General features: G+C 42.3%; 1 protein-coding gene across 2 annotated transcripts; it reads left to right on the top strand.

Moving 5' to 3' along the window:
• Window positions 1-1,583: 1,583 nt before the first annotated feature.
• LOC139415910 (acetylcholinesterase-like) lies at window positions 1,584-20,756 on the top strand. Of its 2 annotated transcripts, XR_011635037.1 has the most exons (12): window positions 1,969-2,052; window positions 4,007-4,412; window positions 7,529-7,633; window positions 7,911-8,124; window positions 8,230-8,493; window positions 8,860-9,042; window positions 10,848-10,946; window positions 11,207-11,402; window positions 14,240-14,432; window positions 14,896-15,074; window positions 17,008-17,150; window positions 17,283-17,472. XR_011635037.1 is itself a non-coding variant. In XM_071164075.1 (11 exons), exons 2-11 carry the CDS (start codon window positions 4,093-4,095, stop codon window positions 20,512-20,514), a joined length of 1,875 nt encoding a protein of 624 aa, XP_071020176.1. In that variant the 5' UTR covers window positions 1,584-2,052; window positions 4,007-4,092; the 3' UTR covers window positions 20,515-20,756. The 2 variants fall into 2 exon arrangements, 1 of the variants encoding a protein (XP_071020176.1); XM_071164075.1 differs by lacking the exons at window positions 17,008-17,150; window positions 17,283-17,472 and adding an exon at window positions 20,393-20,756 and having other exon boundaries at window positions 1,584-2,052.
• Window positions 20,757-21,477: the final 721 nt, after the last annotated feature.

Genomic DNA, 21,477 nt, shown 5'->3' with positions numbered 1-21,477 from the left:
ATCTTCTAATATGGTACTTATGAATACACAAATATGAATTATTAAATCGGGAAGGGTGGGGAAAGTGGTCTATCATCTTCGGATTTTGTGAAAACTGCCCCGCAAGCACACACACCTATTGTGTCTCTTTGTAGACCCTGGTAGGTTTGTGTTTCCAGTAATCATTAAACTAATCCAGTAATAATTTAATGCAAAACCTTTGTGTAGAGTTACTGTATCACCTAACACAGACAACAGGAAATAAAGGCAAGTCATGTCTCTGCCAGTAAATACTGCTTCCCTATATAGTTGACCAGTTTTGACAAGAGCATTAAGGGCACTGGTTGAAAGCAGTGCACTGGGAAAGGGTGCCATTTTGGACATAGTTTTTAGTGAGAATGTATGACTCAACGAAAATCTATTAAAATTGGTTTGAACGTTGAACTTAATAATGTTTTTTTGAGATGCTGTTGTGTATCAAGCTAGCCTGCTCTCTGAACCCAAAAGAGCCAAAGTCTCACAATGTAGCATACATTGAAGCATAGCACTACAATAACATCTGATAAATATGTGTAAGTGACTAATAAAATATGATTTGATTTTAATAATGGATGGGATATGCAGTACAGTGTGTATTCCACCAAGTTACTCAAGGTGATTTAAGAGGTGCGCCTGATAGATCCAACTCCTCCACTATCAAAGCACCGGGGTGCGATTGATTTAATGGACATGAATGGCATCTCCATAACCCTAACTCCCTAAACCCCACCCCTTAACACTCTAAATCCAACATGGGTTTGCTGACCAGTTGTGTCTCTAGATTTTCCCTTCACTTTGGTGATGTAATGAGCGGCAGCCATTTTGAACCAGAAAGCACATCACGCTTCACTTCACTTTATTGCCGTTATCTAACATTTATCACACCGGTATGTCAAGGCTTCATTCAGATCGTTCAAGACAATATAATAGGTTTATACTTTTACTATCTGTCTCTCTGACATTTAAACTGAAGAAGACATGTTTGGTTTAGACCTGGGAACTCATTTATAAAATGTTCTTAGTTTTTATACTACATTTAAAAGGCTTTTATAACTTCTCCATGTATAGCCAAGTACATTGATCTTCATCATGTAAGTTCTATTGGGGTAGTGTGTGTGTGTGTGTGTGTGTGTGTGTGTGTGTGTGCGTGCGTGTGCTGATTCCAGGTGCACCACACAAAAAATATGAACTGGAGGTAGGTGGCATCAATATGTGTGACCTGTTGCCACAAGAAAAGGGCAAACAGTAAAGAACAAACACCATTGTAAATATAACCCATATTTATGTTTATTTATTTTCCCTTTTGTACTTTCATTATTTGCACATCATTACAGCACTGTTTATAGCCATAATATGACATTTGAAATGTCTCTATTCGTTTGGAACGAATGTTTATTGTAAAAAAAATAGGTTTATTTAACTTTTTGTTTATGATCTATTTCGCTTGCTTTGGCAATGTAAACACGTTTCCCATGCCAATAACGCCCCTTGAATTGAGAGAGGGGCAGTGGGACTTCTCGCGAGACTTCCTCTGAGTAGCCTACTACTTTTCTTTTTTTTTTTCCATTTGTGGAGCGCTTTATCAGCGGCAGTCTCCCCCGCCGTCCTAACAGCACAGTAAGGGGTCACTACCCCCACTCAATACAGAGAGAGAGAGACGGGCACATTAAACAAACACCTAGGGCTGACAGCAAAGCAGCGAAGACCGTAATTAAACCGCGCGTCTTTGCTCCCCGACCAGAAACCCTCACTCACCCTCTAACTGTGCCGAGGACACTGGGTTTAACTTCGTCTAAATAGGTTGACAGGGCGATGATCGCTTGTCTCCCAGGGGATTCTGCGAAACAGCGTCTTTAGCCGGGTTGGACCCACTAGGCTACTAACTAGCCAGGGAAGGTCAAACGCACAGCCTGAGCCCAGTGGCGCGCTCGGTTCGGCTCGAGCTCAGTGCGTGCAGCAGCTGCTGTCTGTCCTTTTATAGACATTCTGCTGGAAATGACACGATCTAGCCTCGCTCCTCTGTCATTCTCGTCGGTGAGTGGAATAGAATTGGAACATTCGAATGTGGGATATTCATTCACCCCGGCAACATGATCATGCAATTGGATATTGTAAGAAAGAGAGTGAGGGAGGGAGGAGGGAGAGAGGGGGTGACTGTGCGTGAGTGTGGTGGGGTATAGCTACTGTGCTGTCGATGTTTCGTGTCCACTGAGTGACCACTGAGCGAGACACGTGTGTTTGTTGGCGTTCCTCTCCTCACAAGTCTGTTTGGTTCATACATTGCCGATGTCTCGTCTGTTGTGCTTGTAATAGATTTTATAGACAGTGGGCTTCGTGTTTGTTACATGAACACTTGATGCGAAACGCAACATACAGGATTATATAGCTAGGCTTATTATTATGTTGCAAATGCAATTGTCAAATCTGTGCGTTGAGCAACACGGAATATGTAGGCCAAATCAGTGTTTATTGTAGGCCTGTTATTACTATTAATATTATTACTATTATTATTATTAGGCCTATTATCTTTCATTGCCCAATAGCTCATGACTGTCTCCTTCCATGTCTTTCCGTTTAATAACGCTTACCATTGCAACCAATTTCATAGTCTAGCCTGATGGCCTTGATCGGAAAGATCGGGACAGACAGACATTTCCTGGCCATGTCAGGAATGTCTGATGTATGTTTACCTCAGCTGGCAGTGACATAACACACACACACACACACACACACACACACTCCAGGTAGAGTCCTGGTTACCCAGCTACATTACCCTGCTGCTGCTGTGTGTGTGTGTGTGTGATGCTTCTTGATGTTGCATACTGTCAAAACAAGATGGCTTGGTTTGCTGCTATAACGCCATATCATCTACAGACTATAGGCAATATGTCTAATCTACACGTTACAAGATATAGGCTACTCCAAATAGATAGATTGATGGATAGGCCTAGATTGATGGATAGATATGTGCTCTATAATTTGATTAAAAGCAGGAGGGTGGCGTCTTGTGAGTGGCGCGTGGGCACACAGAGAGCGAGAGAGAGAGGCACACGTAAAGTCTTTTAACTAAAACAAAGTCTTGTTTACCTCGACTACCACCTGGACGCCACGCCTTTACTATGCACACGCTTTTCCTACGCACTTCTCAGTAGTTGGTATTATTATCTTATGCAGGTGCATAACAGGCTTTGCAGGCGTGGTTCTCTTGCACGTGCCGAATACATTTTATTAATCCGCTGAAAAACCTTTTCTGGCCAACAGATTTTCTGGTGGAGTTTTCAATCAATAGGGTTTTCAACACGTTTATCTAAAGCCATCCCTTTAAATTTGGTGTACCTTTTTTAATTCGAATGTTCTCGACAGACACAAGAACATATGGAGAGAACGATCAAGAATATTAGGGACAATGGGAAAAAAAAGCCATGTAAATACACACATATTTGTCTCCTTTTTAAGTGATAATTGGTAGATTTAAAAATACTCTGATCTTGTATATTATTTAGGGTTAGGAAAGTATTAATGAATAATAAAAACAACAGGGTTGGACAGCCTTTATGCACACAATATATTGGCAAATCAAAAATAGTGGTTTAATTCATCCTGAAAGGTTCTATTGTGCGATTGTTCAATCCATGAAGAATTGGAAGAGTAGTCCTATAAATCTACCCTAATCATCTTCATGTAACTGTGATGACAACGGTCCAGTCGTGCTCCAGATTTAAACTGCTACCTATGGCCTGCGTTCCATAATGATTCAAATATGCTACATGTCCCCAATGATTGCACAACTTGTAACACATTAGCCTAATATAATCCACTATTGATCCCCCTCAGGAACAACCACAGGAACATGAGAGAAAGTCAAATTAATAATCAAGTAATGGAATGATGCAAAATGTAAGGAAACTAACACTAAAGTGACAGTTCTATATCTATATTTATCTTTCATTCATTCTTTCTTCCTCTTTTTCTATTTCTCTTTATCTAGATCTGAGGGACTCCAGACAGAACAGAGACCACACACTTCTGACTACCTGAAACCAGAACCAGGAAGTAAACACAGAAAACAACATCATGAAGACCTCCACCGTCTTCCTCTCGCTCCTCGCCTCACTCTCTTGTTCCCAGAGCGACTCTCCGGAACTCATCGTGACAACGCGGGCAGGAAGCTTACGCGGCATCCGCCTACCGACGCCCGACAGGAGTCACGTGACTGCTTTCCTCGGCATCCCATACGCCGAGCCCCCGCTGGGCAAGAAGCGCTTCCGTAAGGCGGAGCCAAAGAAGCCGTGGTCGGGAGTGTTCGACGCTAGCTCCTACCCCAACGCCTGCTATCAGTTCATTGACACCTCTTTCCCCGGGTTCCAAGGATCTGAGATGTGGAACCCAAACAGGTTTACATTTACTTTGAAATGTTCCAGGGTTCTGAGATGTGGAACCCTAACTGGTTGATTGTTTAAGACATCCTCTTGTTGCGTCCCTAAATGCACTATATTCCCTATTTAGTGCACTACTTTTGACTAGGGCTCTTAGGACTCTGTTCAAAATCACATTTATTTATATAGCCCTTCGTACATCAGCTGATATCTCAAAGTGCTGTACAGGAACCCAGCCTAAAACCCCAAACAGCAAGCAATGCAGGTGTTGAAGCACATTGGCTAGGAAAACTCCCTAGAAAGGCCAAAACCTAGGAAGAAACCTAGAGAGGAACCAGGCTATGAGGGGTGGCCAGTCCTCTTCTGGCTGTGCCGGGTGGAGATTATAACAGAACATGGCCAAGATGTTCAAATGTTCATAAATGACCAGCATGGTCAAATAATAGGTCTGGGACAGGTAGCATGTCCGGTGAACAGGTCAGGATTCCATAGCCGCAGGCAGAACAGTTGAAACTGGAGCAGCAGCACGGCCAGGTGGACTGGGGACAGCAAGGAGTCATCATGCCAGGTAGTCCTGAGGCATGGTCCTAGGGCTCAGGTCCTCCGAGAGAGAGAAAGAAAGAAAGAGAGAATTAGAGAGGGCATACTTAAATTCACACAGGACACCGAATAAGACAGGAGAAGTACTCCAGATATAACAAACTGACCCTAGCCCCCCGACACATAAACTACTGCAGCATAAATACTGGAGGCTGAGACAGGAGGGGTCAGGAGACACTGTGGCCCCATCCGATGATACCCCCGGACAGGGCCAAACAGGAATGATATAACCCCACCCACTTTGCCAAAGCACAGCCCCCACACCACTAGAGGGATATCTTCAACCACCAACTTACCATCCTGAGACAAGGCCGAGTATAGCCCACAAAGATCTCCGCCACGGCACAACCCAAGGGGGGTGCCAACCCAGACAGGAAGATCACATCAGTGACTCAACCCACTCAAGTGACGCACCCCTCCTAGGGACGGCATGGAAGAGCACCAGTAAGCCAGTGACTCATCCCCTGTTATAGGGTTAGAGGCCTTTCCGTTCACCGTCACACTCCTTCACACTCCTGGCCCAGACTACACTCAATCATATGACCCACTGAAGAGATGAGTCTTCAGTAAAGGTTGAGACCGAGTTTGCGTCTCTCACATGGGTAGGCAGACCATTCCATAAAATTGAGCTCTATAGGAGAAAGCCCTGCCTTTAGCTGTTTGCTTAGAAATTCTAGGGACAATTAGGAGGCCTGCGTCTTGTAACCGTAGCGTACGTGTAGGTATGTACGACAGGACCAAATCAGAGAGATAGGTAGGAGCAAACCCATGTAATGCTTTGTAGGTTAGCAGTAAAACCTTGAAATCAGCCCTTGTCTTGACAGGAAGCCAGTGTAGAGAGGCTAGCACCAGAGTAATATGATCAAATTCTTTGGTTGTAGTCAGGATTCTAGCAGCTGTATTTAGCACTAACTGAAGTTTATTTAGTGCTTTATCCGGGTAGCCGGAAAGTAGAGCATTGCAGTAGTCTAACCTAGAAGTAACAAAAGCATGGATTAATTTTTCTGCATAATTTTTGGACAGAAAGATGTTTGTCAAAAGAGAGATCAGGGTCCAGAATAACGCAGAGGTCCTTCACAGTTTTATTTGAGACGACTGTACAACCATTAAGATTAATTGTCAGATTCAACAGAAGATCTCTTTGTTTCTTGAGCCCTACAACAAGCATCTCTGTTTTGTCCGAGTTTAAAAGTAGAAAGTTTGCAGCCATCCACTTCCTTATGTCTGAAACACAGGCTTCTAGCGAGGGCAATTTTGGGGCTTCACCATGTTTCATTGAAATGTACAGCTGTGTGTCATCTGCATAGCAGTGAAAGTTAACATTATGTTTTCGAATGACATCCCCAAGAGGTAAAATATATAGAGGACAAGCCATTCACAGAGACAAACTGATATCTTTCCGACAGATAAGATCTAAACCAGGCCAGAACTTGTCCCTGTAGACCAATTTGGGTTTACAATCTCTCCAAAAGAATGTGGTGATCGATGGTATCAAAAGCAGCACTAAGGTCTAGGAGCACGAGGACAGATGCAGAGCCTCGGTCTGATGCCATTAAAAAGTAATTTACCACCTTCACAAGTGCAGTCTCAGTGCTATGATGGGGTCTAAAACCATACTGAAACATTTCGTATACATTGTTTGTCTTCAGGAAGGCAGTGAGTTGCTGCGCAACAGCCTTTCTAAAAATGTTGAGAGGAATGGAAGATTCGATATAGGCCGATAGTTAATATTTTCTGGGTCAAGGTTTGGCTTTTTCAAGAGAGGCTTTATTACTGCCACTTTTAGTGTTTTGTACACATCCGGTGGATAGAGAGCCATTTATTATGTTCAACATAGGAGGGCCAAGCACAGGAAGCAGCTCTTTCAGTAGTTTAGTTGGAATAGGGTCCAGTATGCAGCTTGAAGGTTTAGAGGCCGTGATTATTTTCATCATTGTGTCAAGAGATATAGTACTAAAACACTTGAGTGTCCCCCTTGATCCTAGGTCCTGGCAGAGTTGTGCAGACTCAGGACAACTGAGCTTTGAAGGAATGCACAGATTTAAAGAGGAGTCCATAATTTGCTTTCTAATAATCATGATTTTTTTCCTCAAAGAAGTTCATGAATTTATTACTGCTGAAGTGAAAGCCATCCTCTCTTGGGGAATGCTGCTTTTTAGTTAGCTTTGCGACAGTATCAAAAATACATTTCGGATTGTTCTGATTTTCCTCAATTAAGTTGGAAAAATAGGATGATCGAAATGTACAGTTGATTTGTCAGATGACAAGCCATTCACAGAGACAAACTGATATCTTTCCGACAGATAAGAGCTAAACAAGGCCAGAACTTGTCCGTGTAGTGCACTATGTAGGAAACGGGTCCATTTGGGACGTTTGGTTTTCATGTTATTTATTCTCTTTTACTTCCTTTCATTATTTTACGGTAAAGTGTGTTTTGTGATTTTAAATGGATTTTAAATTATACCAGTTGTGATGGTAGCTAGCAAGACCACAAAGTTCACTAAATCCAGTTTGATTTGATCTGATTCCAACAGGGAGATGAGTGAGGACTGCCTATACCTCAATGTCTGGGTACCAACCTCCCCCAGACCTCACAACCTCACCGTGATGGTGTGGATCTACGGTGGAGGCTTCTACAGGTAGGTAGCCCAGTGTGCTAAGCAGATGGCCCTGTAACTGGAGGGTTTGATCTTGCAACTAGAAGGCTTCTGGGTTCACATCCTAACAACAATCCCTTAACTACAATTTTGCCCTTGTGCAAGGCACAACATGCTCTCCATCCAGGGGTGCTTGGTGTGTGTGATATCTGATTAATAAATGAACAAAAGACAACGTGCTCTCTATCCAGAGACAAAGTTCCATTGTTCCATGTAACATGTGGACAATAATGTTGTATTGTTTTGTATTGTTCTACAGTGGCTCCTCGTCCCTGGATGTGTATGATGGACGTTACCTGGCCCACTCTGAGAAGGTGGTGGTGGTGTCAATGAACTACCGTGTCGGGGCCTTTGGTTTCCTGGCTCTTCCTGGCTCTTGGGAGGCCCCTGGGAATGTGGGGCTCCTAGACCAACGCATGGCCCTCCAGTGGATCCAGAATAACATACATGTCTTTGGGGGCAACCCCAAGCAGGTAATGATAACAAAGAGTTTGTGTGTGTGTGCGCTCATGCCTGCGTGCTTGGGAGATGCTCTCTACAAATTCAATATTAATATTATGAACTACTACTACTCGTAGGTGACCATCTTTGGGGAGAGTGCAGGAGCAGTCTCTGTGGGAATACACCTCCTGTCTCCAGACAGCCGCCCCACCTTCGCCCGAGCCATCCTCCAGAGTGGAGTCCCCAACTGTCCCTGGGCCACTGTTACGCCCGCTGAAGCCCAGCGGAGAGCTGCCATGTTGGGGAAACTGGTGGGCTGTCCCTCTGGGGGTAACGACACAGAGCTGGTGGACTGTCTCCGTAACAAGCCCCCCCAGGACCTCATCGACCAGGAGTGGCAGGTCATTTACATTGACGTGTTACGTACATTTTTACATCTTACGGAAAGTTTGAAATTAATGTTTTACCTTTTTCATATTTCCGTTTTACACAAAGCTTAACATTTTGTATAAAACTTAGCATTTATGTTTACCTTTGTGTATATATATGTTTATTTTACTTTAAAATGTTTGTTTATGTGTGCATTTACACTTAATTTGACATATATATTTTACATATTGTAGGAATGTGTTCTAAATTAGGCTAAATAGAGAAATAAAGAGTCAAGGTTTTGTGTTGACATTTATATTTGATCATGAATAAGTAGTACAGTTCTAGTGAATAGGGTCCCTATGGTTTATTTGATATTATTTACCTTTTTTCCCCAGGTCATGCCATGGTCGGCCATCTTCCGTTTCTCCTTCGTGCCGGTCATCGATGGCGTGGTCCTTCCTGACAACCCAGAGGCCATGCTGTCATCAGGCAACATCAAAGACACCCAAATCCTGCTGGGAGTCAACCAGGACGAGGGCTCCTTCTTCCTCCTCTACGGAGCCCCCGGCTTCAGCAAGGTGTGTGTATGTATGTGTGTGTGTGTGTGTGTGTGTGTGTGTGTGTGTGTGTGTGTGTGTGTGTGTGTGTGTGTGTGTTTGGGCCATGACGATACCAGTATCTCGATATTCATTAGTATCGTTTCAAGGAACAAAACACGAAGCGGATTTCACTTCTTTAGGAAACCGCCCTAATGTTGGAAAGAACCATCACTGTGTTGTCATCCAGAGTCACATTTATTTATTTTCCAAGCTAAATGTTACATAGGGAACAATATACATACATACAATATGTTATATACAGAACAATATACATTCAATATGTTATGTACAGAACAATATACATACAATATGTTATGTACAGAACAATATACATACAATATGTTACGTACAGAACAATATACATTCATACAATATGTTACATACAGAACAAAATACATACAAAATGTTACATACAGAACAATATACATACAAAATGTTACATACAGAACAATATACATACAAAATGTTACATAGGGAACAATATACATACATACAATATGTTATATAGGGAACAATATACATACAATATGTTATGTACAGAACAATATACATACAATATGTTATGTACAGAACAATATACATACAATATGTTATGTACAGAACAATATACATACAAGATGTTACATACAGAACAATATACATTCATACAATATGTTACATACAGAACAATATACATACAAAATGTTACATAGGGAACAATATACATACAATATGTTACATACAGAACAATATACATACATACAATATGTTATATAGGGAACAATATACATACAATATGTTATGTACAGAACAATATACATACAATATGTTATGTACAGAACAATATACATACAATATGTTATGTACAGAACAATATACATACAATATGTTACGTACAGAACAATATACATACAATATGTTACATTCATACAATATGTTACATACAGAACAATATACATACAATATGTTACATACAGAACAATATACATACAAAATGTTACATACAGAACAATATACATACAAAATGTTACATACAGAACAATATACATACAATATGTTACATAGGGAACAATATACATACATACAATATGTTATATAGGGAACAATATACATACAAAATGTTACATACGGAACAATATACATACAAAATGTTACATACAGAACAATATACATTCAATATGTTACATAGGGAACAATATACATACAATATGTTACATACAGAACAATATACATACAATATGTTACATACAGAACAATATACATACAATATGTTACATAGGGAACAATATACATACAATATGTTACATAGGGAACAATATACATACAATATGTTACATACAGAACAATATACATACAATATGTTATATAGGGAACAATATACATACAATATGTTACATAGGGAACAATATACATACAATATGTTACATACAGAACAATATACATACAATATGTTACATACAGAACAATATACATACAATATGTTACATACAGAACAATATACATACAATATGTTACATACAGAACAATATACATTCATACAATATGTTATATACAGAACAATATACATTCATACAATATGTTATATACAGAACAATATACATTCATACAATATGTTATATACAGAACAATATACATTCATACAATATGTTACATACAGAAGGTTTAAAGGACCAATCATGTATGCCAGTACACCTACTGTTTGTTTTAGTGCGTATTATTATATTTTGTGTGTGTGGGTGTGTGTGTGTGTGCGTTCCAATGACACTAATACAATTGCACCCTAACCTTTCATTGGCCCTCCATAGGACAACGAGTCATTGATCTCCCGTGAGGACTTCCTGGAGAGCGTGAAGCTGAGTGTCCCGCACGCCAACGAAATCGGCCAGGAGGCTGTGGTGCTGCAGGTAGGCGGACCAGCAGGATAAGGAGGTGGACCTGTAGCCAAAAGGTTGTTGGTTAGAAACCCGGATTAAGCCGGGCTCTGTAAAAAAGCGGAAATTGATCTGGCACCTTGAGGTTTGCTGGATGTATGTTATTAGTGAATCAAGTAGTCTAATAAAGTTGTGTTGTATCAAGGTCCCTGGTTTGAATACCAGTCTAATAAAGTTGTGTTGTATCAAGGTCCCTGGTTTGAATACCAGTCTAATAAAGTTGTGTGTTACAGTACACTGACTGGTTCGATGAGAACAATGGAGTGAAGAACCGAGACTCCCTGGATGACGTGGTCGGAGACCATAATGTCATCTGCCCTCTGCAGCAGTTTGCCAGGACCTACTCCCAGCTCCACTCCAACCTGGGTGCCAACAATGGACAACAGGCGGGCAACGCTGGGGCCATGACCAAGGACGGGAACTCACAAAGTAAGAATTGTTCACAAATGTTTTTTCAAATATGTTGTTTAATGTCTGGTTGGTTTTGAAAGTAACTGTTCAGTGAAAATCTTACTTTTAAAAGTTCAAATTCTGTTAACTCATACCCAAATAATGTTGTTGGCTCATCCTATACTCTTATTTGTGGCAAAGCAAAAATGTGAGAATTTTTGAGTTTTTTTAACCCTCAACTACTCACATGAATAATTTTGATACCGGTGTAGAATATTTTTTAACCGGTGTAGAATATTTTTGATACCGGCTTGATTTAAGATGACCACGCCCCCGAGTAGAGTAATCCCATGTAAATTAGACTAGATTTGGCATCATCCTAAACAAACTACTGACACTTATATCATTTCAATAAACGTTTTCAGCAGCGACACACATTGTTATTCACATACTTGGCTGTCACAACAACAAATTATTTGCATGATACGTATGCTGCCACTCTGTGTTACCCAGCCTGCTAACACTGACAGTAAAGCTGTCACATTATACTGACCTGCTAACACTGACAGTAAAGCTGTCACAATATACTGACCTGCTAACACTGACAGTAAAGCTGTCACAATATACTGACTGACCTGCTAACACTGACAGTAAAGCTGTCACATTATACTGACCTGCTAACACTGACAGTAAAGCTGTCACATTATACTGACAGTAAAGCTGTCACATTATACTGACAGTAAAGCTGTCACATACTGACAGTAAAACTGTCACATACTGACAGTAAAACTGTCACATTATACTGACAGTAAAACTGTCACATTATACTGACAGTAAAACTGTCACATTATACTGACAGTAAAACTGTCACATTATACTGACAGTAAAACTGTCACATTATACTGACAGTAAAACTGTCACATTATACTGACAGTAAAACTGTCACATTATACTGACAGTAAAACTGTCACATTATACTGACAGTAAAATTGTCACATTATACTGACAGTAAAATTGTCACATTATACTGACAGTAAAATTGTCACATTATACTGACAGTAAAACTGTCACATTATACTGACAGTAAAACTGTCACATTATACTGACAGTAAAACTGTCACATTATACTGACCTGCTAACACTGACAGTAAAACTGTCACATTATACTGACCTGCTAACACTGACAGTAAAGCTGTCACATTATACTGACCTGCTAACACTGACAGTAAAGCTGTCACATTATACTGACAGTAAAGCTGTCACATTATACTGACCTGCTAACACTGACAGTAAAGCTGTCACATTATACTGACAGTAAAGCTGTCACATTATACTGACCTGCTAACACTGACAGTAAAGCTGTCACATACTGACAGTACAACTGTCACATTATACTGACAGTACAACGGTCACATTATACTGACAGTACAACTGTCACATTATACTGACAGTACAACTGTCACATTATACTGACATCCCTGTTTGTTTACCGCTGTCTTTTTCGCCGGTTAAGTGACATTAGCAGGCAGTCTAGTGAGAGAAATTAATCTGGATCTAATTTGCTAGTCTTAGACATGCCGCGTAACTGCTTCCTGTCTTTGCCTGCAGTCTAGGTATCTAGAAAAGTTGATTCTTGTTGGCTTTACTATATGTCCTTTCAACTTGCTGGAGACCAGCTTGGGAGACAACCTTAGTAGACTATGGTGATATCTACACCTACATGGTGGAATCTCCAGGGTTACACAGGCAATACACATAGCTAGTTAGATACAAACAAGTATTAGCTAGTGACTTATCGTGAATGAAGTGCTTCGAAACACACCAATTTATTGAGTAACCGGAGCCCACAGCTTTCCATCATCATTGCGTCGTATAGCCTGAAACCATGAGGTTCGTCTAACATTGGTCCTCGGGCAATGGATTAAACTTAATTTGGCAGTCATTTCTCCTGCTATTGTTCAAACAAAACGGTACGCAGCAGCTTGTCGGCATCTATGAAAGCAGGGTTAGTCAGCTATCCTTAGCTAGCTGAAGAAAGTCCGTTGGAATTGGCTCTTTGGCTGATAATCGTGACAAACTGTCGCATGGAATATACATCTGTTCACGCTAACATTTTTACGGTTAGAATCAGTGTTTTTAGGTGTGATGTAGTTTGTTGATTTAAAAGACGACATGAAAGTATCTTAAAAATGACCAACCAATCATGTACAAAATGTTCATAGAATGATCAAAAAACAATCATTCAGACGTTGTTGGGTTATGAGTAAAGTAGGACATTTAATGAAGGGAGTAACCTAAGAAATGTAACATGGGAGTGAAGGGAGTAACCTAAGAAATGTAACATGGGAGTGAAGGGAGTAACCTGTGTCTGTACCCTCCTCGGGGGTGTGGTCACGTTAAGCCACGCCTTGCCGTGTGTATCTATACGCCCACTCCATTCCAACACAGAAATATGTTTTTTTTTTAACATGCTTAATTGCCATTTTTTGGAAGGAAAACTATTTCATTCATAATGTAATTGATGTTGTTCAAACAAAAAGTCTAACTCAAAGTCCTGTGTTATGATATAATATATGCCATTTAGCAGACGTTTTTATCCAAAGCGATTTACAGCCATGCGTGCATACATTTGACGTATGAGTGGTACCAGGAATCAAACCCACTACTCTGGTGTTACAAGCACCATGCTCTACCATTGCCTCTCCTATCCCTCCATTGATCCCAGGTGGAGTGTACCTGTGTGCCTGTTACAGGTATGAAGTATAATACACCAGAGTGGTTGATGTCATAGTCCTGCATAGCTCTAGGCAGCCATCTTGGTCATGGATTCATTCTGGTGTCCTATTTTATTGTATGCTCTACCCCAAACTCTATAGGTGGAGTGTACCTGTACCTGTTTGACCACCGTGCGTCTAACCTGGCGTGGCCTGGGTGGATGGGCGTTATCCATGGTTACGAGATAGAGTTTGTGTTCGGCATGCCACTGGAGAAGAGACTCAACTACACAGCCGAGGAGGAGAAACTGAGCCGACGCATGATGAGATACTGGGCTAACTTCGCACGCACCGGGTAATGGAGAGAGAGAGAGGGAGGGAGGGTGGGTGGGTGGGAGAGAGCGAGAGAGCGGGAGAGAGCGAGAGAGAGAGGGGAGAGAGGAGGGAGAGAGCGAGAGAGCGAGAGAGCGGGAGAGAGCGAGAGAGAGAGGGGGGAGAGAGCGAGAGAGAGAGCGGGAGAGAGCGAGAGAGAGAGGGGGGAGAGAGCGAGAGAGAGAGGGGGAGAGAGCGAGAGAGAGGGGGGAGAGAGAGAGGGGGGAGAGAGCGAGAGAGAGGGGGGAGAGAGCGAGAGAGAGAGGGGGGAGAGAGGGGGGAGAGCGAGAGAGAGGGGGGAGAGAGAGGGGGGAGAGAGCGAGAGAGAGGGGGGAGAGAGCGAGAGAGCGGGGGGAGAGAGCGGGGGAGAGGGGAGAGAGAGCGAGAAAGAGGGGGGCATATCTCTCTTCCTCTCTCTGACTCCTTCCTTCCACCTCTCTCTCCAGTAACCCCAACATCAATTTTGACGGCAGTGTGGATAGCAGGCAGAAGTGGCCGCAGTTCACCAACAGTGAGCAAAAACACGTGGGGCTGAACACAGAATCTCTGAAGATCCACAAGGGCCTGCGGAACCAGCTATGTGCATTCTGGAACCGCTTTCTGCCACGCCTCCTCAATATCACCGGTAAGGGGGTTACACACGCATATTCATTATTTAATTAATTATTGGGCTGCAAGTACATATTCAACTGATTTATACAGAGGGTTAATTAATATTCTGAGGGAGCTCTGTGTAGCTAACTGTCTTTTGCAGAGAAAAATACTCAACTGACTGATAGAACTATAAAAAGAACTGAGACAGGAGAGGGGGGGGCGGGAGGAGAGAGAGAAGGGGCGAGTGAGGGGGGAGGGGGTGAGATGGTGTAGATTGTTTGGTTTTGCAGTGGAACTTTGTTCGTGGTCAGTATTGTGAACTATAGCTAATCGCCTCCCTGCTAAACTGGCCCAGAGTCAGATTGGATGAAGAAGTATAGGACAATGATGTCATAGATTTTAGGTTAGCTCTGGCATCTGAATGCCATGCACACATTCTTGGGAACCAGATGTTACATCCAGTGGTGAATTTGTAAATCGAGAGGTGGGGCACCGAAAGTGAGTGCGCGAGGGGGGGGGACCTGAGGAGTTCTGAGGTACCAGAATGCCTGAGAAAGATTAATCACCTTTATAATAACGCATTGCATGCATATCATTGCATTTGTGTAGTGGCATAGAGCATTAGAGTAGAGGCATTTACAGAAGTTGAACAAAAAGTTGTGAAAAAATTTGGTATTTTTTAAATGCATTAGGCCCGGGCTGAAAATCCTACTTTTTCACATGACGTTTTTTGAGGGGGCAGGAGAATTAACAAAGAGGCAAATCAAATTAACTTTAATCGCTTTTATTATAATTTTTACATTGAAAAAAAGTGAATGATTTTTTTTTTATGCTTCGGGAGGTACAGGATCCGGCCAAATAGGTTCAGGAACATAACAGTTCAAAACGTAGAACAGGATCCGGCTCAAATTAAACACTGACCGCATTCCAAATCGCACCCTAATCTCTATAAAGTGCACTACTTTTACCAGGGCCCATAGGGCAGCCTGTTCACTATAAACTCAAAAGGGTGCCAGTTGAGACAAGTTAGCAGGAGGAAGAGAATAGAGATGAGCCGACTCTTCTAGGTGAACGTTGGGAGCCGGCTCGCATATCAGAAGAGCCGAATCTAATCTAAAAAATTAAGATATGAATATTTAAATAAATAGAATTAACTAATTAAAATAACGAAAAAAGGAAATAAAATAATATAGGCCTAAATGCTCAAGCACGCACATATTCGTTCTGACTGTCTGCTCAGACTAACAGCCTCACCTGTTGTTCCTGTCAATCAGACACTGTGTCAACCAATGAACCAAAGATGCGTGAGGGAGGGACGAGCCAACTCACTCACAGTCACACACTTAGCAGCCGAGGAGAGAGAGGAAGGACAGCTGTGAAAACAACAGCTGGAAAATGAGTCGGAATCACAGTAGCTTTTGGATGCATTTTAATAATGTAGACAATGTTAGAACACAGTATAGAATTTGCAAAACAAAATCTTATATAAAGCCGGTTCTACACACAACCTACACCGACATATGGGAACTGTTCACCCAACTGTGAAGCTAGCTGTAGCGGAGCTTCGAGAAACTAGCGGGCCTGCTAGTGATAGTGGTGGAGCCAGCACCTCCACACGTGGAGATGTATCCACTCAGTCAAGTAGGCCTTATCTGCCACCCACAGCAACAGTCTTCTATGGACCAGTTAATGCCAAAGTCTATGCCTGTAGCAAAACAAGGCTAAATTGATATTGCATTGGCTAAAAGGATTGCCACCAATTTCCAGTCATTTTCAATCGTGAAGGACAGAGGTTTTAGAAATTATAGCAAATAGTCTAAATCCAATGTACACAATTCCAAGCAGGAAAACCCTTTTAAAATCACTTATTCCACAACTGTACGAGAGCACACAGGCTTCAGTGCGGAAAGAGTCCAAAAAGCTACTGCAGTTTGCCAATTTATATGTTGAGGCGGTTTCTTGAGTTAAAGGATGCCCTCATCTCTACCCTGGCCATTGTCAATGCACCTGTTGATGCTCTGACCAAAGAGGAATGGGAGGTGGTGGAGGAGGAGTGCAGAGTCCTGGAACCCTTTGAGCAGGTCACTGTGGAGGTCAGTGGAGAGAGGTACAGTAAGCAGTTATTACTACATCATTATTTAATCCAGTGTTATATATGTATATGAGCAGTTAATGAGAATGTAGTTTCAGTAGACAAAACATGAACCTGAACTAATAAGTTACTCTTCTCTCTTTTCAGCTATGTGACAGCCTCACAAATGATACTCCTGTGTCAGGGTCTGCAGCGAATCACAGCCAGCCGCCAGAGAGAAGCAAATGTAACCACAGGACATGTGACAGAGTTGATGGACACCCTATGTTCATCAATGGACAGAAAGTTCCACAGAATGGAATATAATCACGTGCTATCACAAATCGCTGCACTTGACCCCAGGTTTAAGAAGTTAGCCTTCAGTGATGCCAGAGTGAGTGATGAGGCTCTTCAAAGAATAACCTCAGCAGCAGGGAGGGACAGCCCCAGCAGTCAGCTGGCTCAGGCACCAGGGCAACAGGAAGAAGAGGGATCAGATGGAGCAGAAGCACCAGCAGTAGTGCCACAAACGTCTGCTGTTTGGATGCTGTTTGACGAGAGAGTAACTGGGGATGCAACACGAAGGAATCCCTCAGCAGATGCCATAATGGAGGTCCGATCCTATTTGGAGGAGCCCCTCCCCCAAAGATCTGCAGAACCTCTGAGCTGGTGGAAGAACAAGGCCTCTTGTCTACCCACGGCTTACTAAAGTCATGACAGGGAGACTCTCGATAGTGGCCACATCCGTTCCCACTGAGAGGGTCTTCTCAAAAACGGGACAAATAATTACTGAGAGAAGAAACCACATCAGCCCTTCGAAAGTGAGGCAGCTTGCATTTCTGAATGCAAATCTCTCATAAAAGCTAAATATGATCAGCATTGCTGTGTGCTGCTGGTTATTACATGGCAATAAAGAAGAGAGAGAAAAGAGGGACCAGTTTAATGTTTTAAGTGGGATGCTGCAGTTTTGCACATTGTTACTTATTTTTCTTTGATATGGTGCAATATTCTATTACGCTGTTCAGATTGTATTAGTTTTGAATTGTTACATTTATATGCACTTTGTTTATATACATTAAAAAGTTATACTTTAAATGCAAATGTTTAATAGCATTATTTTCCATAACAAACCAATGCATTTTAAAATACATTGTGGTTAAGGTAGAGTATGATTTCATTTAATAATTTAATTAGAATTGTTTTAACACCAATCCTAGTCAAACTATCAACTTTCATTTATAACTCTTATACAGTGGGGAGAACAAGTATTTGATACACTGCCGATTTTGCAGGTTTTCCTACTTACAAAGCATGTAGAGGTCTGTAATTTTTATCATAGGTACACTTCAACTGTGAGAGATGGAATCTAAAACAAAAATCCAGAAAATCATTGTATGATTTTTAAGTAATTCATTTGCATTTTATTGCATGACATCAGTATTTGATCACCTACCAACCAGTAAGAATTCCGGCTCTCACAGACCTGTTAGTTTTTCTTTAAGAAGCCCTCCTGTTCTCCACTCATTACCTGTATTAACTACACCTGTTTGAACTTGTTACCTGTATAAAAGACCCCTGTCCACACACTCAATCAAACAGACTCCAACCTCTCCACAATGGCCAAGACCAGAGAGCTGTGTAAGGACATCAGGGATAAAATTGTAGACCTGCACAAGGCTGGGATGGGCTACAGGACAATAGGCAAGCAGCTTGGTGAGAAGGCAACAACTGTTGGCGCAATTATTAGAAAATGGAAGAAATTCAAGATGACGGTCAATCATCCTCGGTCTGGGGCTCCATGCAAGATCTCACCTCGTGGGGCATCAATGATCACGAGGAAGGTGAGGGATCAGCCCAGAATTACACGGCAGGACCTGGTCAATGACCTGAAGAGAGCTGGGACCACAGTCTCAAAGAAAACCATTAGTAACACACTACGCCGTCATGGATTAAAATCCTGCAGCGCACGCAAGGTCCCCCTGCTCAAGCCAGCGCATGTCCAGGCCCATCTGAAGTTTGCCAATGACCATCTGGATGATCCAGTGGAGGAATGGGAGAAGGTCATGTGGTCTGATGAGTCAAAAATAGAGCTTTTTGGTCTAAACTCCACTCGCCGTGTTTGGAGGAAGAAGAAAGATGAGTACAACCCCAAGAACACCATCCCAACCGTGAAGCATGGAGTTGGAAACATCATTCTTTGGGGATGCTTTTCTGCAAAGGGGACAGGACGACTGCACCGTATTGAGGGGAGGATGGATGGGGCCATGTATCGCAAGATCTTGGCCAACAACCTCCTTCCCTCAGTAAGAGCATTGAAGATGGGTCGTGGCTGGGTCTTCCAGAATGACAACGACCCGAAACACACAGCCAGGGCAACTATGGAGTGGCTCCGTAAGAAGCATCTCAAGGTCCTGGAGTGGCCTAGCCAGTGTCCAGACCTGAACCCAATAGAACATTTTGGAGGGAGCTGAAAGTCCGTATTGCCCAGCGACAGCCACGAAACCTGAAGGATCTGGAGAAGGTCTGTATGGAGGAGTAGGCCAAAATCCCTGCTGCAGTGTGTGCAAACCTGGTCAAGAACTACAGGAAACGTATGATCTCTGTAATAGCAAACAAATGTTTCTGTACCAAATATTAAGTTCTGCTTTTCTGATGTATCAAATACTAATGTCATAAAATAAAATGCAATTTAATTACTTAAAAATCATACAGTATGATTTTCTGGATTTTTGTTTGAGATACCGTCTCACACAGTTGAAGTGTACCTATGATTAAAAAAATACAGTCCTCTACATGCTTTGTAAGTAGAAAAACCTGCAAAATCGGCAGTTTATCAAATACTTGTTCTCCCCACTATATTTAATCTCCCCTTCATTCCCTCCTCCTTCGTCAGTATTCCCTCCTCCGTCGTCAGTATTCCCTCTTGTCAGTATTCCCTCTTGTCAGTATTCCCTCTTGTCAGTATTCCCTCCTCCTTCCTCAGTATTCCTTCCGTCTTCATCAGTATTCCCTCCGTCAGTATTCCCTCCTCCTTCGTCAGTATTCCCTCCTCCTTTGTCAGTATGTGTTAATGTTAGAGATCTGTGTGAAACATGTCTGTAATCCTCTGACCCTAACCTATGACCTCTGGTCAGAAAAACAGGGTCTCCCACCCTGGGTTCCTCTCTGACTGATAGTGTGCGATTCGATCTGTGGGTGAGAGTGGTAACTCTGTCTTTCACTTGTAGTAATATCTCTCTCGCTCCCTTTCTCCTCCCTCGCTTTCTCTTCCTCCCCAGATAACATAGACGAGGCGGAGCATCAGTGGAAGGTGGAGTTCCATCGCTGGTCCTCCTACATGATGCATTGGAAGAGCCAGTTCGACCATTACAGCAAGCAGGAGCGCTGCACTGACCTCTGAGGAGAGGAGAGGAGAGAGAGAGAGAGAGAGAGATGCCGACCATGTCCTTCCATATTATCCTACATGTCTTCATGTGATATGTTGAGGCTTGGTATGTTGAGGCTTGATATGTTGAGGCTGTTATTTAACTCAATGTGTTTTTTCTGGTTTCCATTGCAGAGGTTATAGCAGGTCTATAAGACTATTCATCAGACAGGAGTTATGGAAGGAGATGGTCATTGATGAAGAGTTTGAATAGGTGTCTCAAATATTCTTCCCTCTGGTTATATAGTGCTGTTCATTGTATCTCTGTGTAGTGTCTTCTGCTGTCTCAAATTGTGCACCACTTGGCTCTGGTCAAAGTAGTGTACTAGGAAGAGTACTACATAGGGAATAGAGTGTGATTTGGGATTGAGTCTGTGTGGGTCCAATTGTAAAACCTAAAACCATTGATCAACTGTTATGTTAGTCTAGGAATCTGGAGCCATGTAAATCCCTGTGTTCTGGGTTAGAAAATAACTGCACTGAAACTGTGTGTGTGTGTGTGTGTGTGTGTGTGTGTGTGTGTGTGTGTGTGTGTGTGTGTGTGTGTGTGTGTGTGTGTGTGTGTGTGTGTGTGTGTGTGTGTGTGTGTGTGTGTGTGTGTGTGTGTGTGTGTGTGTGTGTGTGTAATTCACTTAGAGCGTGTGTGAAACAGCAGGATGCTGTGTCTGCCTTTCACTGGCTATGAGACTGACAGGCCTGGCTGTGCTGTATACTGCGGTGGCTGGGTTTGAAGGAGAGAGAGGGTGGAGTAGAGAGTGGAATAGGGGTGAGATGAGAGAGAGATCAGGTAGAGGGGAAGGAGAGAGCGAGAGATGGAGGAACAAAGAGATAGAAAGGGAAGAGAGGGATAGAAAAAGAATAAAACAGGGTTCTGTGCTCCTCCTGTCTGTACCACAGTTATTGATCTTTAATGGGACATATGCATAATACCTCTGTGTG

This window comes from Oncorhynchus clarkii, chromosome 9, assembly GCF_045791955.1.
Source record: "Oncorhynchus clarkii lewisi isolate Uvic-CL-2024 chromosome 9, UVic_Ocla_1.0, whole genome shotgun sequence".
In the NCBI taxonomy this organism is placed as follows: domain Eukaryota; kingdom Metazoa; phylum Chordata; class Actinopteri; order Salmoniformes; family Salmonidae; genus Oncorhynchus; species Oncorhynchus clarkii.
Note: the sequence above shows the minus strand (reverse complement) of the source record. Positions and strands in the feature narration are given on the sequence as shown.